General features: G+C 41.5%; 1 protein-coding gene across 3 annotated transcripts in view; it reads right to left on the reverse strand.

Annotated features, from left to right (window-relative positions):
- Nucleotides 1-813: 813 nt before the first annotated feature.
- Nucleotides 814-18,859, reverse strand: part of DOP1B (DOP1 leucine zipper like protein B) — a 107,411-nt gene continuing 89,365 nt past the window's right edge. For all 3 annotated transcript variants that reach the window (XM_077293893.1, XM_077293895.1, XM_077293894.1), the window contains exons 25-37: nt 17,363-17,467; nt 13,848-13,914; nt 13,478-13,622; nt 12,671-12,756; nt 12,462-12,571; nt 12,043-12,189; nt 10,421-10,482; nt 9,955-10,083; nt 9,606-9,742; nt 6,982-7,037; nt 6,723-6,881; nt 5,086-5,218; nt 814-4,575 (exon numbers count right to left, since the gene is read on the reverse strand). In XM_077293893.1, the coding sequence (XP_077150008.1) occupies nt 4,321-4,575; nt 5,086-5,218; nt 6,723-6,881; nt 6,982-7,037; nt 9,606-9,742; nt 9,955-10,083; nt 10,421-10,482; nt 12,043-12,189; nt 12,462-12,571; nt 12,671-12,756; nt 13,478-13,622; nt 13,848-13,914; nt 17,363-17,467 (1,591 nt within the window). In that variant the 3' untranslated portion in view covers nt 814-4,320. The remainder of the gene's footprint in view (nt 4,576-5,085; nt 5,219-6,722; nt 6,882-6,981; nt 7,038-9,605; nt 9,743-9,954; nt 10,084-10,420; nt 10,483-12,042; nt 12,190-12,461; nt 12,572-12,670; nt 12,757-13,477; nt 13,623-13,847; nt 13,915-17,362; nt 17,468-18,859) is intronic.

Raw genomic sequence — 18,859 nt, forward strand, 5'->3', positions numbered from 1 at the left:
AGTGCTGTATGAAATATATATATATATATATATGTGTCTCACTGATATATATATATATATATATATATACACACATATATATATATACCTATTCTATGTGTAGACATTTATTCTACCTATTCTATTCTGTCAGTGTGATTTTACTGTACACCGCACTGAATTGCCGGCTTTTCTCTATAACACCGGTGCGTATTTCTCGCAAGTCACACGCATGGTCCGTGTGTAATCCGTATTTTCTCGCCCCCATTAGACTTTCATTGGCGATTTTTTTGCGCAATACGGTGACAAACGCAGCATGCTGCGATTTTCTACGGCCGTACAAGACCGTATAATACGGATCAGTAAAATACGGCAGATAGGAGCTGGGCCATAGAGAATCATTGTACCGTATGCAATCCGTATTTTCTGCACCTCTCATACGTCCGTAAAACTCGCTAGTGTGACGCCGGCCTTAGTGTAATTTAATGTAGCTGGAGAATAAATGTATGGCTGCAAGCGACTTTCCCTACCAGCTTACTGCCAGGATTAGCGAAGCCAGATCAATGGCGATCAGCTTCTGTTTAAAAGGTAAGCTATAGCAACCAATCACAGCACAGCTTTAATTTTTCCAGAGCAGGTTAGTAAATGTAAGCTGAGCTCTGATTGGTTTCTATGGACTATAAGCCCTGATTATCTGCCAGGCCCTTCTGATAAATTCCATGTACCAACACATAATGTCCAGATATAAATAATGGATAAATACAGAACCATATACACTGTAATAGCCAACATTCATTCACTTTTCTCCAGACAATAAAACGCTGTACAGAAATATTTGGAAAATATTCAACTTTTATTAAACGCTTTACACAATTCTCGGTCATGTAGTTTCGGTCTCCACAAACCCGCAACCGCATAAAAGTAAAAGATCCAGATATCGGATTACATTCATAATAAAACACAATTCACATTTCAGCGGAAAATTAAAAATCATTATCAGGAATAAGGAGTCTGATTTACAGGCCTCAGAGAGAGGACAAGGCCTCGTTGTCCATAGCAACCAAGCAGCGACCATGTTTTATTTTCATACTGTCTATGCCAGAACATGAAAGCTGAATTGTGACTGTTTGTTCTAGGCATTGAGGACATTTTTTTTTACCTCAAGTCCAGTTTTTGGTTTTCTTACGAATCTGAGGTAAAATCTAATTTATGCTTTTATTTTACATCTGCCTTCTACATTATAGAAATTAACACAGAAATAATTACAGCCTGAAATAATGAGGGATTCTGATCCCAGCAAATAAATAGTTAATATCTTTATATATAATCTTCCAATACCAATTCTTCACAGCTGTCAAGATCTCTGCTTGCTGTCACTTAAGGGCGATGGTTAGGAAGGACACATCTGCATGGGACTTATAGGCCGTGAAATCTGCAATCCGTTTCCTCTTGTGGCTTTTGTCACAGAAAATGTGGATTTGACCCTTTAGCAGTGCAAAAATAATTGATACCTTTTTTTTTTTTTGAGGATGATATTTTGCAAAATCTTATCCACAATACCGGATAATCTGCATATTCTCTACATGCTGAGACTTGTAGTTCCACAATTACTGAGCACCACTGGTTCTTTACTACTAGAAAACTCCATATTAGTGGCCCCTGAGGGCTACATACATTTTTATAAAATTCTATATGTACCCCTCACAAGACCAACGCTGCTACTCCACTCTCAACAATGTCCCCCACCAAAATAATTACGTCTTCGTGGAAGAAACCCTGCGGAGGACATTGGTCTGAGAACGGAGCAGAGACGCTGGTCTGGGGGACAAGCATAGAATTTTTTTTTAATTATTTCCTGGGTCCATTAATAAGAGATCATCCAGCAGCTTTACCATTATGGCGTCGATATTTATTAATATTATTTATTAATATTACAATGTTAAATCTTATTTTCAGCTATTCATTACGACCAATTACTTTAACATAATAAATACAGACGGTATACACATAGGTACCCTGCTCATAATCTCTTTGGGATTTTTTTTCCTCTTTTTGTTAAATAGTCTGGGAAGTTTTTACTGCCGTCGTTCATAGTCTCTGGTGCAAATGAGAGGAAAAAAAAGAAGCACTGATGTACTAGGAAAAATGTGAAAGCTTCATGTGGATGTAACATGAAAAAAAATTATGGGGTTTGTCTGGGTGAAAACACACAGGCAAAAAAAAATCCACATGATACGTGACTACTTGTTTATGGGTCGGTGTCAGACATGATGTTGTATGGGGACAGAGGGATGGTCGGGTCAGCCGTGAGCATGAGCCATTATACGAGCGATGATTGACTTGCATAGAGATGAGTGGCGCTGATCTAGGAGCAGAAAGCAGCTCATTAAATTGGCCTTAAAGGGGTTTTCCACTGAAAATACATTATAACTAAGGATAAGCGGACCTGTGGAGGTTCGGTTCTGGTACCCAGCTAAAACTTTATTCCAAAGTTCAGGTAGCAGAACTTGAATCAGAACCCGACTGAAAAGAACGGGAACCCGAACTTTTGATCTGGAAAAAATTCTCTCTCTCTCCTCCCAGAGAAGTCCGTGCTTGGCGTTCAACACCGGACACTAACTGTCCAGTACGAACCCCGAACTTAAAGTTCGGGTTCACTCATCTCTAGTTATCACCTAAAATGCAATTGCGTTTTTTTTTACTTACATTTTTTCAGGTTCCCCAATAGAAACATTTACGAAAAAAAATGCTAAATAAAGCAGAGATCAACACAGTCTTTAAATGCACAATGGACATGAGTATTCAAAAAATTACTTCCACTTTTTTGCATAAAAAATGCAGCATTTGCGCTATGTAGGAGCAAGGCTGAGCGGTACACGGTGCGATCTGACAGCCACGTACTTTATATAAACTTATGCATAGAACCAGCAATAAAGCTTATTATTCTTAAACTACTATGCAATGTGAGGAAATCGTTTTTTGGAATCCTGTGGTAAGGACATCTTGATCTCTTTTCCTGGGAAGTCATGTCAGCAGGACTCGTCCAACATATTGATCATGTCTATTAACCACAAGGTGATATCTACGTTTTAAGCTTGCACATCAGTGTGTTGGGACCGGTTACGCAGTTGTAAATGGAGGCTAACTGCAGCCACTGGAACTGGTTAAGGTGCACATATATGTTACAGAAAAGTTGTCAGAATCTGCCGATTATCTTGCAGACAGGGAGTCAGGGGTGTCTTGTATACTTACCTTTATGACTTACATATCTACAGTGACAGTAATATATCCCATAGCTTAGAAACGGCAAGCAGTTGTTATAGGGTTAGTTCCAAATTAGCAAGTCATCCCCTATCCTATTGATAGTGGATAACTTGTTCATGGCTGCGTGTCACTAAGCAATCTCAAAAATGGGTCTCCGCTGCGCCCCATCTTGAGTGGAGCAGAGGATGCATGCTCAACCTCCATTCATTGTCTATAGTACTGCCGGAGAAAACAGAGTACAGAAGATCTGTTTGGTTTGCTGGGGACATGATGCCTGAGAACTCTATATTTCTTGTTACAGACAAGATGCCCGACAACTATATATTACTCATTATGGACATGGTGGCTGACAACTGAATGTTGGTTGGTAGATACACGATGTCTGACAAAACTATATAACGTTACTTGCATTGTTATTTGAGTTTTCCTAAAACCTCACTCTGGTAGACAACCTCTTTAGGAAAATTAGATGCAATAAATGCATTTTTGACATTTGGATAAGATACATTTTCAATGCTCCCCTTCACCTCCTTCCGTTGCCCTGAATGAAGAGGCTGTAGCGCCTCCTCTGACCGGGCGCCATGTTACACGATGCAACCCAAATCACATGAATAGGGAAAATACTTAGCTGCAAATGGTGTTTTCTTGGAAGCAAAGATGAAGGACAGACTGTGGTTTAATGAAAACTGCGGCATCTTCATTCTGGTCACTGGTGAGGGTCCCAGACCCCAACCAATCAAGTATGTAATAACACATTTTCACTACAATGCCTTTACATGCATATTACACATTTGCTTTGGCATCCCATCAGACATCACCTGCTGACCTGTTTCCAGCGTACAGTAATCTTCCCCTTTGCTTCTGTGCTCTTTGTACATCACAAAAGGAAGAATTAGTTATTGGCCGATCTATCTTATTTTGGAATATTTCACATAAAATATAATCACAATTTCACTGCAATATCCTATAGAAGGATTTGTATCTTATATATATATTTTTACTGGTATTATCTATATTGTCTTTTCACATTCTTTCACATTCCTCCTTCATATAGCGGCAGCGTAGACATCGGAAACATTAACTTGACATGCTCTCCAGGAAGTCAGATTCCACGTTTTCTTCGAGTTCCCTAAGGACTCTTGTGGTGTCTTCTACTGGGTATTCCACCGAGACGTCCACATCCGGAGTTTGGCCCAATCCCCTTCCTTTTGCTTTGAATACAAAGCTGAGAGTCCTGAAAAACGGCATCAGCTGCGTGATCTTGGATATAGAACGGAGACTGAGAAGCGGGAATTCGGTTTTCTTGACACTTGAGCTTTCTGGTCTGATCTCCTGAGGAATAAGTTAGACTGTATTAAGTACAAAGTCTGAGATTTCCCTAAACTTAGGATAGGTGATACTTTGCTGATCAGCGGGGGTCCGACCGCAGGGTACAGAACACTGTTACCCCCATTAGAAGGGATAAAAAGTGCCAGTCCTTCTGTTGTCCCAGTGGTCAGATCCACACACATCAGCAAGCTATCAACTAACCTACAGATGGGTGGTAACTTGTTTTCACTAGACAACCCCTTTAATGGTATTCCCACTAAATACATTTGTTATCTATCCATTGTGTGATCGCTGATGGTCCGACCACTAGGACCCTCAAAAATTCTGTGAACATAGTTCATAAAGTCCCTCTACGTGAATGGAGCTGTGGTCACAGGTGCAATACCGGCTCTGTTCACAATTTGAGACTCTCGTTCTCGGGATCAGTGAGGATCTCAGGGGTCCATCATGCAAGGATAACCCATCTTTCTGGCAACTTTGCTCTAAACTGGCAATAGACAGGCAGTTACCTACCCCGAACCTCACTCTCATCAGCTCCAGTATGCGGACTACGTGAGGTTTACATTCCTGGTGACTTTCCACCACGTCCGCTGCTGGAACCGCACACGACTCTGCGTCCACTTCTGGAACAAAAGCCCATCTGTACCTGATGTGCAAAACAGAAATCATCACCAACTGTGTCATTTTCAGACATCAGATTACCAATCATTAATATTCTGCAAACATCTATTAAGGGGGTCCCCTGGGACTTCAAGGGCTTTTCTCATAGTAGACAATTCCATATAGATAGTCCACCACTGGGATCCCCACCATTCACTAATTGGGAACTGCTGTGAGGAGAAGCGATGGACGAGGATGTGTGGTTCTGCTTGGTGCGTTTCTTTGCTTTCTCCATCAGTCCCATAGACTTTGAATGAAGCGGTACTGAGCATGCTCGATCACCGCTGACTTCAAAGTTCTCCTCATTGGGTTGTGCAGCGAGGAGAAACGCGTGACAAGGGACCCACCTTGTGGTGGTTGCTGTGGGACCCAATTGTGTGACCCCAAGAATCCGACATTTATCACCTTTGATGTAAACAGATCCGATGTCCATAGTGAGGCCTACACCTTTTAAACATTATGGCTTGTCCATAGGATCAGTAGGGGGTCTAACCTCCGGCTGGTGGCTCCAGCCACATGAATGAAAAGTTCGGATATTCCAGCAGTCACAGCCACCCGTAAGGATAAGCTGCGTAGTCACATAGGTTGAAAAAAAGACACAGGTCCTTCAAGTTGAACCTTTTCCCACCAGTTCTACATTCTCTATTGCAGGCTGTGGCTCATAGCTTTCGCTGCTGCCTGCAATGATGTAGTTCATGGGTTCGGTTCCAGAGGAAAAGAGAAAATTACATTAACGTGGCTGGTTAGCTCAGTTGGTTATAGTGGTGCTTAAAATGCCAAAATTGTGGGTTTATATTTAAAGGTTGAACTTTATGGACCTAGATCTTTTTTTCAACATATTTATCCATGTAACTGAAAAAGATTATTTATAACCCACAATGCCATTTGCTGTGAGAAAATGGAGTCCTTAAAAAAAACCTTTTATGGTATCTTCCATTATTACCTCTTGCGTTGGGCATTCCACGCTCTGGCTGCTCTAACTGTAAAGAAGCCTTCCCTGTTTAGCTGCTGGAATCGCCTTTGCTCCACATGTAGAGAATGTCCCTTGTACATATAGAACAATTACTCATTTATACAGTGTATCAGGCTGCAGCCCTGAGGTACTAGCCTATTATCAGGTACCTAGAATGGGCGGCATGTATAGTACCAGCATGTAGCAGATACCAATTGCTTGGATGTCACCATTTCTGCAATAAGATCTTCTATAAAATGTGACTTTTTACATTCTCATTGGATAAACCATAAATGTCTGATTGGTCAGGACTAAATATGAAGATGTCCGATCCCCTGAGCTGCGCATAAATGTTCATTTCTATATAATATAATAGTTTTTTAAGACCGATAAAGGTTGTAGATATGGAAGCTGAATGAGCATGCTCAGACATGCTGCTGATAATCCATGAAAGTTTTTAATCCATATGAATATTAAAAACAAAAAAAGTCTAAAAAAGAACCTTAATAGTGACACATCATAGCATTCGGGGACCTACATCTGGAACAGAGGCATCTTATCTGGAGGGAATGACAGCGCTGTGTCCAGGAACTTGCAAGCAGATAAGTACAAGTCCAGGCAGTTCTGCTGGATTTCCGCATACACGGGGCCATTGCTCTCAGTCGGTGCCGCCTTCTGCTTATTTGCTTTACTGTTCCTGAAAGAAATAATAATACACAACAAAAGGATGTAAATGGGAATCGTCACATCCATGAGAGGATTGCGGAGGAGAAAGTGAGAAACCAGTGTGATCTTACTTTGTTGTGGTCTCCTCTTCCGTTAAATCATCTTGTAGTTGGACAAACGCGTGGATCTGAAGACAAAAAGATCGTGTCATGCAGACAGTAGATCCATTATTAATATGTATTGCATATGCATACAGCCTTGGTAGCCACCTGCGGCTCTTTCATGAATCCATTTTAAACAAGTGTTGAGTATACAGGAGACAGTCGCCGAGACTGGCATACTGATGTGGACATTGTTATGGCGAGTGCATTGATACGGTCATTATTACTACTACATTAAAGGGGTTCTACAAGAATTTAACAAAATAGTCACTGATAAATAATTCAAACAGTAGTCTGTCCTAGTCATGTGTCAGGACGGACTGCGGTCTGTAGAAACACTGCTCCTGCGACCTGTGTCTCAACTGACACAGGAGCAAAATCGTAAGCACACATTATAAGATAATCAACCTGGTAAAATTCTATACTAAAGCTTGCCCACAGAAGACCAGGTCTCTCTAACAAAGATGTCACTCAAAGAAAAATTAAATGTGTTAAGCACCAAAGCCAGACCATTATACAGCCAGATCCCAAGGAACATGAACAGGGTATTGTAAGGAGGCATCAGATTGTATGTTACTTATCTATAGCCTGTATCATATATGCAGCCCCGACGCGTTTCCCCTTAGTCTTATAGTTTCTCAGGAGGCTCATGGAGTAACCAGTGTCCATATGACATCTGTGATATATTGTGGCCTAATTGTAGGTCTCAGCCATCTAGCCGTTGGTGAACAGGGGTTCTACATTGCGTCCAAGCTAGGGTGCGAACCTTGGCAGCCAGCAAGGGGTGTAAATCAGGGAATCTACAGGGCAACATATTTTTTTCCATATGTACTTTATACCCTAAGGTTTACTATATTTGATATTCTTTCTTGTTTTTTTTTCGTTTTCTGTTTTAGACTATTTTAAATTATTTAAATAAATGTCACATTTTAGAAGTAATTTTTTTGATAAGCCAATGCTTTGCTAACCCGTCACCTGGTAAGTCTAACCTTATATATGCCATGTTTCCTATCTATCGAAAGCTAAAATCATGATAGGCAATATGGAATATCTTCCACCTGGGACCTACAGGGAGGCAGATTTCCTGAAGATTGGGGATTTCCTAATTTTTTGGGGACTTAGCTGCATCCCATTGACCTGCCCCATCTAAGGGGAGGTATGTGGGAGAGACTCCTATCTGATTCAAGCAGATTCTGAATTGTAATAATTGTTCGATGCTGGGAGATACAGCTTGCTGTAGGATTGTTCCATATTTCACCCGGAGAGCTCCCCTCCATAAAGATCCGGTGCCATTTCCGTGACATCAGGTTGAGTAATTTTCTTTTGTTTGCCCCTTTCATTTTATGTGACTCTATATACTGTACTGTTTTGTCCCCTTTTGTAATATATTTTGTATATTTTACTAAACACTGCCTACTTTTAAGATTAAATATATAACATTTAATATCGTAGTATCCCTTGCTCTATAAACCGCACCCCTGAAGCCTCGCGATGCCATACGTTATTGGTAATGGGTTTCCAATCGGCTTAGATAAACAATTGGTGGGTGCAGTTAGTTTTTCTTAGGTTATTGCGGAGTGCTTGATGGTGACAGTACCGAAGGATAGATAGATAGATAGAATCGGACGTGTATATACTATACGGTCACTGGGAAGCGCACAGTATCCTGTCTAGAAGCGAAACCAGCCGTGGCCTTGTCCATCAATCGCAAATCAGTTGAGTGATTGTCCTGATGATTGGAGCAGCAGAGTGCTTGGTTTGTGACAAATTGGTGGCAGCGGTGGGATATCTGCTAGATCCCCTGGCAGTTCCCTGACACTTGGTTTTGGCAGCTTGGTTTTCTATTCAATTCCGTGGCAAAACACTTCTACAGAGCTTGTGATGTCATCTCTTGACATGTTTATTGATGGAAAACTCACCAAATTTGCTATTAGAGTCTTTCAGCCCAAACTGGCAGTATAAACTAAGCTCATAGCACTGTAGGGGATGTAGCCGATATGAGGAAAAAAAATATCACATTTTTAATGATTTAAGATTTAATCACTGGCTCTGTTCTGCGGAAACTGAAGTTTAATAAAAATATGCCTATCGGGGTGCTCAGTGCACCCTGAGTGAGGCCGATAGGCTCAGTGCACCACTCCACCCACTGGTTTTCCATGTCCCCACCTACCTTACTGGTGAATGACAGCACTGACTTGCCTGAGATCACTTTGCATACACTGCTCCTTCCAGACAAGCCAGCGAGGGAGCTGGGGACATGCACAATCCGTGATGCACGGAGCCTCTTGGTCGCACCTAGGGTGCACCGAGCAGCCGAATGAGCATTTCTGAGTCAACTTTTGTGTAGAAACTGAAGGAGCCATTTTTACAGGGACTATATCCCCCTACACCACTGTGCTCATATTGTCACTTTCAGCTGATCATTGTCTATGATGTGATCGGCTGGAATAGCGGTGAATTCCAAATTTGGCTTTTGGTGATGGTAAAACACAAGGATTTGCCTTAACTTTATGGCTTTATCTGCTTTAGCTCTGCATCCTCCTCACTATTTGGTTTTGCTTTTGCAGCATGACGTATTTCCTCTCTCCACTCACCAGCTCTGTCACCATGATCGGCCACAATGAGGTGAGATGCTGAGGAGCAATCCTCAGTAACAAGACGCGGAAGAACAGGAACATCTGTGCCGCCATTATGGGCGTCTGCCCTACGCGGATGTTATCTGTCAGACGCTCTGAAAAATAAAGCAGGTGAAATAGTCATTATATACTGCAGCAGTATGCCATAGAGAGACCATGGAGGGAACGGACCCCGCTCAGGTCCAGGACTCCGGCACTCCACGAGCTCCAATGCAATTCTCTACTACAAGTGACCCTCTCCACTCCTGAATGGTGGAGACCCTCACAATAAGAGGACTTGTTAATAGGATGTCTTCTCTATGGTCACCTTGTATCAGGGGCAGGTAGAGATGATACTGATCCAATTCTCCGCTGAATACGGCAAAGCCTTGGCGTTTCAATAACATGGCCTTCTGCTCATTGCTGGGGTAAAGCTTCAGGGAACTGCTCGGCATGTCTGCAAAAGAACGAACAGGACATGTGGGCACAATATAATGAATATATGTGCACTTTACATACGAGGGGTTGTCTGAGATGCTCTACATCAGCGCCGCAGCCCCTGCATTTTCAGGCTCGATGGAGTTCCCAATCCATTATAAAATAACAGCATATCCTAATTAAATACTTGTTGAAATAATAAACTTTTTTTTTTACCGCCACTAGAGGGCGATGCCTTACTATGTTAAGTGGGAGCTGTGCAATTCTGTATGCCATGAGCGCCCTCTAGTGGTGGCTGCAGGCACATCACTTATCGTTTAGCTCGGGGAATCGATTTCTAAAATAAATGGACTTACTCATTAGATCTTTAAACATGGTCTTCTCGTGAGTTAACAGGTGGTCGATGATGGATTTCCAACTATGTAACAAGAGCAAAGACAGTAAGTCTATAATTCCAGGTGAAGCACATCCATAATTACATAAAGCAGGTAATAAAGAGATAAAACGCTATAAAACGAGAGCAGATAACATGTAGGAGACACCGTAGTCTCCAGGGATGACTGGCCAAATACAATGGAGGAAGCCATCCATATGAACAATGGTGCACCATCAGGCTGCACGGCTCCGGTGGGAACAGGATGTTATCACATTCTTTTTCTCACCACATTCAGCTGATGTAGTCGTTACAATGTATCAGTCAATGCAAGGGCACGTGAGCAAAACCTAGCTCTCTGCAAATGGAGGTCATACTTTTTAGAGAAGATTCTGATTTGGCTTATAGCCTAGGTCATGTGACCAGGCTACCCCTTCCCCCTGAAGAAGCAAATGCGAAACGCCAGACACTTTTGTTTCTGGGCTTATGTGCAGTTTCCCTTATATTTTCGGTATATTTTTATTAACCTGGTTTATATATATTCTACTACTGGTGTGTTCCAATTTGGACGTTTCCTTACATGTTATATTTACTTAACCAAAGTCCTGTGATTGATCAATGTATTTTATTCCTAATATTTTAATATAATATAATGTATGTGAAGATTGAGATAACCATGTATTATGTCACTCTCCTTGAGATCCATGTCCCAGGTCTGTGGGTGTAGTGGTTAGATGTCTTTCATATGTTGTTTTTAATAGGTTTTCTTTCCATGTGCTTCAATAAGTGGCATGACACTATTACCCTGCAAATATAGGGTTACTAGCACTGAGAGCAGTGGCAGTAGCCACACCCCGGCCCTGACTGACAGCCACTCTGTACTGATGCACTGTAGAGCTGGCTGTCAGTCAGAGCCGGGGTGTGGCTACAGCTGCTGCTCTCAGTGCTGTGAGCGGTGACAGTCATTGCTCCGGCACACCCCCATCAGTGAAAGCCGGCGGCTCTTGGGAGAAATAAAGTTCATTTTCTCCTTTCAGTACAGCGGCCGGGCACCTTCATAACACTGTTATCTTGCAGATTAACCAGATATCTACAGATTAATATCGCTATCGGACAGGTTCCGTTTAATGAAGGGGTTTCCGTGTTAAATTCTACCCAAGACCAGCGATGGCAGCAACCGCAGCGAGCAGAGACTTCCAGTTTAGCCCCATTTGTGCCTAATCAGCACATGAAATCATGGCAGTCCAAACTGCAAATCTGCGGCACAGACCCAATCTGCGGCACAGACCCAATCTGCGGCACAGACCCAATCTGCGGCACAGACCCAATCTGCGGCACAGACCCAATCTGCGGCACAGACCCAATCTGCGGCACAGACACAATCTGCGGCACAGACACAATCTGCGGCACAGACACAATCTGCGGCACAGACCCAATCTGCGGCACAGACCCAATCTGCGGCACAGACCCAATCTGCGGCACAGACCCAATCTGCGGCACAGACCCAATCTGCGGGATAAACCTTCCAGTGGTGTCCTGATACTACGGAACATTTCCTCCATTCACTGACATATAACGCTGATACTGAGGATAGTGCGTCCTTACTGAATACAAGACGTATCCATCTGGAAAAAGCCGGGATCCATGTACAAGTCCAAGACCTCCTTCTTCCAAGCCCGTTTGGTGTAGGCGTACCCGCTGAGGCTGCTGAGGAGCTGGGCACCGGCACGGAAACTGGGGGCATTGTATGAGCTGGGAATGGAGAGGACACGTTCCTGTTAATGTAGGTCTCTGGACTATCGCATTGCTGGTTCATCCTTCCTCCAGAACAATGTATTCCCTTTTTTCCCTTTATGTTAAATATGGATTGCCATCATTAATAATATACCGGGGCCTCGTGTGCAGTCACATCACCATCCTCCTGCTGTAGATCTCGTGCCAGTGCTACATTTGGTGGTTACCGTTCACCTCCTACTCCCTGGATTATGAAAGTTGAAGTCTACGGCTTATAAATTAGTACATACTTGTGATTTCGGAGATAGGGAAAGACAAAGTACAGGAGCCTGGATATTAAGGGCACGGCTTTCTCCTTCTCATCACTTCTGTAAACCATATCCAACAGGGTGGCCAGAACCTTTACCAAAAAGCAGAAAAGAGGAGTTGATCCCCACCAGCTCCGTAGTGACCACTTCCCAATAACGCAGTCACCATGGTCATATCAGGGGACACTCACCTCTGCAAGCAGCGATAGCGCATGGACACTATAGACCGATGGGGCGGATGCGGAGACCATGGACGACTGAGCAGCAGCGTTATCATCTGTATGGAGAACACAATGCGGCTTAGTGGCGCGGTCATCTCCCTGCTACTCTGTGCTATGGTGCACTCAGGAAAGCTTCAGTTCTTCCTATGACCAGTAGGGGGAGACTGCATAATGATTTATCACAGAGATGATTGGTTTTGGTGATGGCTACAATCACAGAGCATTTATCATTTAAAGGGGGTAATCTGGTTCCACTCACTTCTCCTAATGGACCGTCAGGACCCCCCCATTGATCCTGAGGATTAAAGAGGTATTCCCATCTCCAAGATCCTATCCCAATACATAGTAGGTGTAATAATAAGATTAATATTAGATTAGAAACATAGTATAGTTCTTCTGATTCGCCATGTCGCTTACCCCATATGCAGGGCATTGCAGTAGCTTAGGTATAGAGTGACAGTCACCTAGTGGTCGTAACTGTAGATACCTAAGCTTCTGCAATGCCTGCACATGAGCAAAGAGACATAGTGAATCAGAAGAACTATACTACATTTCTAATTGGAGGGATTTTCTATTATTATTATTACACCTACTACATATTGGGATAGGATCTTGGAGACGGAGCCACAGTACAGCTTTAGCGGTGCGGATCTTACAGTCCCAGGATTGTGGGTATCCCGGTGGTTATAATATTATCTCTAGTGTGGTAGTTAAAGTTATTTTCAACTTTTTGCTTTGATTTTTTCTGAACTTGCGATGATGCATCCGTATTCTCACCGCTCAGCTCCCCATCAGCGTCCGCTTCATCCAGAGACACCTGAGGTTGCGCCTTAACTTCCAGATTTCTGCTCAGCCAGCTCGTCTGCTCCAAGGACGACCCAGCCACGTTCCCCACCGCCTCCAGGATCTTCTGCGTCACGTCCTGCGATGCAAACACAGACTGTTTGCTGTATGCGGAGCGAGGCGCGGCTCACAACATCATGGGTTTTTCCCTGTACTTTCAGCATTAGCCAAAATTAATCTATAAGGCCCCACTGATCCAAAGGGCTGTCTTGGGGACCCTTAAGCATCAGGGGCCCGAAGCAGGTAGTCACCGATGGTATGACGCTATCAATCAATAACACAAGACATGAAAGTACAGTTTTACCTGCAGATCCTTTTGGTCTTTCTTGTTCTCCAAGTTTGGGGTCCGGGTCACAAAGTCATTCAGTATACTGCGGAAACAAGGACATGTATAGAAACGTACATGAACGGAGGCATGTTTTGTTATACACATGATTATTGTCTTTGTGTGTATCGAAACAACACAAAAAAACAGAAAAAAAGGCAAATTGGAAATAATTTCACACAAAACCCCCAAAATGGGTCACACAAAATTGTTGTCACCCTCAACTTAATATTTGGTTGCATACCCTTAGGAATAAGTAACTGCAATCAGTCGCTTCCTAGAACCATTAACAAGCTTCTTACACCTCAGCTGGAATTTTGGAGCACTCTTCTTCTTTTGCAGACTCCTCCAGGTCTCTCATATGTGAAGTCGTCTTCTCCCAACATCAATTTTAAGATCTCTCCACAGGTGATCAATGAGATTTAGATTTGGACTCATTGCTGCCACTTCACAACTCTGCAGCGCTTTGTTTCCATCCATTTCTAGGGGCTGCTTGAAGTATGTTTGGGGTCATTATCCTGCTGGACGCAAACCCAGCTTTCTGACACTAAGCTCTATATGGTCACCCAAAATCCTTTAGTAATCTTCAGATTTCATGATGCCTTGCACACAATCAAGGAACTTAGTAACAGAGGCAGCAAAACAACCTCAAAACATCTTTGAACTACCACCATATTTGACTGTAGGTACTGTGTTCTTTTCTTTGTAGGCCTCATTCTATTTTTGGTATACAGTAGAATGATGTGCGTTACCAAAAAGCTCTATCTTGGTCTCATCTGTCCACAAGATGCTTTCCCAGAATGGCTTTGGTTTACTCATGTACATTTTGGCACACTGAAGTCTAGCTTTTTTATGTCTGTGTCAGCATTGGAATCCTCCTGGATCTCCTGCCATAGCATGTCATTTCATTCAAATGTGGACGGATAGTTCATGCTGACACTGATGCACCCTGAGCCTGCAGGACAGCTTGAATTTCTTTGGAACTTCATAGGGGCTACTTATCCACCGTACAGACTATCCTGCGTTATAATCTTTCATCACTTTTTCTCTGCTGTCCACATCCAGGGAGATTAGCTACAGTGCCATGGGTTGTAAAGTGCCATAGGTTGTAAACTTCTTGATTATGCTACGCACCGTGGACAAAGGAAGATCAAGATCTCTGGAGATGGATTTGTAACCTTGAGATTGTTGATATTGTTCAGCAATTTTGGTTCTCAAGTCCTCAGACAGTTCTCTTCTCCTCTTTCTGTTCTCCATGCTTAGGCATACAATGCAAAGATTGAGTCAACTTCTCCCCTTTCCATCTGGTTTCAGGTGTAATTTTCACATGGCCCACACCTGTTACTTGCCAAAGGTGAGTTTGAACAAGCTTCACATGCTTGAAACAAAATGGCTTACCCACAATTTTGGATATGTGCCCACAATTTTGTCCGGACCATTTTTGGGGTTGTGTGTGAAATTATGTCCAATACACACATATGAAATAAACATGTGTATGAGAAAAAAAGGGAGTAATTGCAATAATTTTCTGGGAGAAAAACATCATTTTCTAAAACAATTTAAAGGTGCCAACACTTTCAGCCATGACTGCATATCACATGTCTCATATTACCGTATATCACACGTCTCCTATTATCTTATATGTCCTGTATCACACTTCCTATATTATCCTATATGTCCTGTATCATACGTCTTATATTATCGTACATCACACATGTTATATTATCCTATATGTCCTATATCACACGTCTTATAATATCCTATATGTCCTGCATCACAAGTCTTATATTATCCTGTATGTCCTATATCCCACATCTTATATTATCCTATATCACACATTTTATATTATCCTATATGTCCTATATCACACATCTTATATTATCCTATATGTCCTATATCACACATCTTATATTATCCTATATGTCCTATATCACACATCTTATATTATCCTATATGTCCTGCATAATACGTCTTATAGTATCCTATATCACACGTCTTATATTATCTTATATGTCCTGTATCATACGTCTTATATATCACACCTCTTATATTATCCTACATGTCCTATATCACGTCTTATATATTATATGTCGTGTATGACACATCTTATATTATCCTATATGTCCTGTATCATACGTCTTATATTAGCCTATATCACACATCTTATATTATCATATATGTTCTATATCACCGTCCTATATTATCCTACATGTCCTATATCACATCTTATATTATCCTATATCACACATCTTATATTATCCTATGTCCTATATCACACGTCTTATATCATCCTATATGTCCTGTATCACACATCTTATATTATCCTATATGTCCTGTATCATACGTCTTGTATTGTCCTATATTATCCTACATGTGCTATATCATGTCTTATATTACCCTATATCACACATCTCATATTATCCTATGTCTTATATCACATGCCTTATAATATCCTGTATGCCCTGTATCACACGTCCTATATTATCCTACATGTCTTATATCACACGTCTTATATTATTCTATATGTCCTCTATTACACGTCTTATATTATCCTATATGTCCTATATCACATGTCTTATATTATTCCACATGTCCTATATCACACATCTTATATTATCCTATATCACACATCTTATATTATCCTATGTCTTATATCCTAAGTCTTATACTATCTTATATGTCCTATATCACACGTCTTATATTATCCTACATGTCCTATATAACATGTCTTATATTATCCTACATGTCCTATATAACATGTCTTATATTATCCTATATCTCTTGAACCATACAAGCTTATGTTTACAACGTACATAGTATATAGAGAAATTGCTCCACGGGGAACGACTGCTTTTACGGGCATTCTTATCTTATCTTGTGTGGTAAGAGGCAGAAACAGTTATCCCAAATCCGCTCATCTACTACATTACTCGTTAGTGCTGGGAGATATCCATCAGCAGAATGGAAAATGTCACCATCTGCTGCTTCCTGCTGCAATTAGAGCGGTGGTCTCCAACCTACATCCCTAGCTATTCATCATCTATTCATCTTGACCCCCTATATGTATGCACCCTTGACTTTGCTGAGCGTGCATGTGTTTTCCACAGCGAGCAATCCAAATTGCTAGAATTGCAACGCATGACCCTGCATGAGGTTGGGCTGAATTCCAAGGTGTTTGATTTTTACCCCCTATAACTCGAGGGTCATAATACGACCACATTCATTCACCATCAACAGCTGCCTGTCACATGGTCACAAGTCGCCTGCGGATGGATTGTGGATAATTTGTTTTCACTGGACAACCCCTTTAAGTAATTTGTTTTTATTATTATTATTATTATTATTATTACACCTACTACATATTGGGATAGGAAGTTGGAGATGAGAATACGTGATCTTAGCACTAAATAAAGGACGGATTTAATGTTGCAGGCTATTTCTATATCACAAGCAGTCAGTAATCTAGAGATGATCCCCGGTGATATTTCGCTTACCTCAAGAGCAGGAAGAATCCCGGAGGAGCCAGATTTAAAGGGACAGATTCTTTCAACAGAATCAGCAATGACTGGAAGTTTTCCTGCATGTCGGATGGTGAGAGCCTGGAAATGAGAAAGGAAACCACTGAGCCACCATGTGTCATGGGAAAATATCGGGTGGTCGGCAGGTCTCGTTGAAATTGGTGGGTTTGCTTTTCAGATACGCAGACTTGGTTGACAGGAAAATTCTCTCGTTCAACCTTAAATCTAAATTCTCTGTAACCAATAGAGAATTCTTCCAGTTCATGCAGATTAAACATCTATTTGGCTCAATCAATGTCTCCCGACCAACTGAGTTTGGGAAGTTATGTAGACGGGGCCGTCAACGAAGGGGTCGATATCTGATATTTATAAGATTATAAACGATCCTCGGGAGTAAACATCCCTATATGATTACATGGGAGTCTCTCCTCGGGAAGGAGCGGTCCTCACAATGTTGGCAGCGTATTTAGGACAAAGCGGCCAAATCCTCCATTTGCACATTACATAAAGAGAATCAATAGAAGATCGATCTCCAAAGGAAACAGAACACTCCTCCCTCTCACCAAAACGTATTACATAGAATGGCGGATATTCGCAGCAAGGAATACATGACAGCTTTAATGAATGCCAAGGTGGACGGACGATGCTCTCTGGGCTCCCTGGGACTATTTCTAGGATCAAAACAATATCTAGGACCTTTTTGGATTACTGAACCCTTTTTCCCACCCCTTAATGTGTGTGTGTCCTGTCTTCTGTTTGCAAATTGGTAAGTAACTAATGTGAAGTTAATAAGCAGATGTGGATTCGTTTATTATGGCATCAGGTGAAACTAATATACTAAGTTTTTTTTATATGGAACTTAAGTCTTTTATTGTTTTAGTCTGTAATACTTTTATGATGCCACTAGATCAGTTAAACTCTAATGTTCCCCATCCTCATTGATTCTTTTCTTTGTCTATTTTGATTGTTAAAATCTGAGTTTTCTGATTGACAAAAATGTATAAAACTTAATAAAAAATTAGTATATATATATATATATATATATATATATATATATATATATATAAAGAAATTGGTTGGTTTGGCTGACTTTAATCCAATGTATGTGGGGACCTTAAAGACTAACCGTCGTTTTAACTATTTATTTTTTCATAAAATCAATACTACAAGTGAAAATAAGGAACTTGGTATTCTATCTTTTCGCACACGGCAGTAATGGGGATGACTCTATAGAAGTTTTTCTTGCAATTAAAATGATACCTTCTTTGTAGAGATCTGATGTGCGAGTCTTGAAAAATCTAGTAAAATCAGCCATATGGAAATCAGACCAAAAGTGCATTAAGGGTGTGAAGAAGCCGTTCAAAGTGCATTGACACGCCCCCAGTGCACTTCCAACCTGATTTGCATATTGCTGCTATATTCGTTTTCCCATTACCGGCACTTCGGATCTCTGCAAATAAAGGTGTTAATTAC

The sequence above is a fragment of the Ranitomeya variabilis genome, chromosome 3 (assembly GCF_051348905.1).
Source record: "Ranitomeya variabilis isolate aRanVar5 chromosome 3, aRanVar5.hap1, whole genome shotgun sequence".
In the NCBI taxonomy this organism is placed as follows: Eukaryota; Metazoa; Chordata; class Amphibia; order Anura; family Dendrobatidae; genus Ranitomeya; species Ranitomeya variabilis.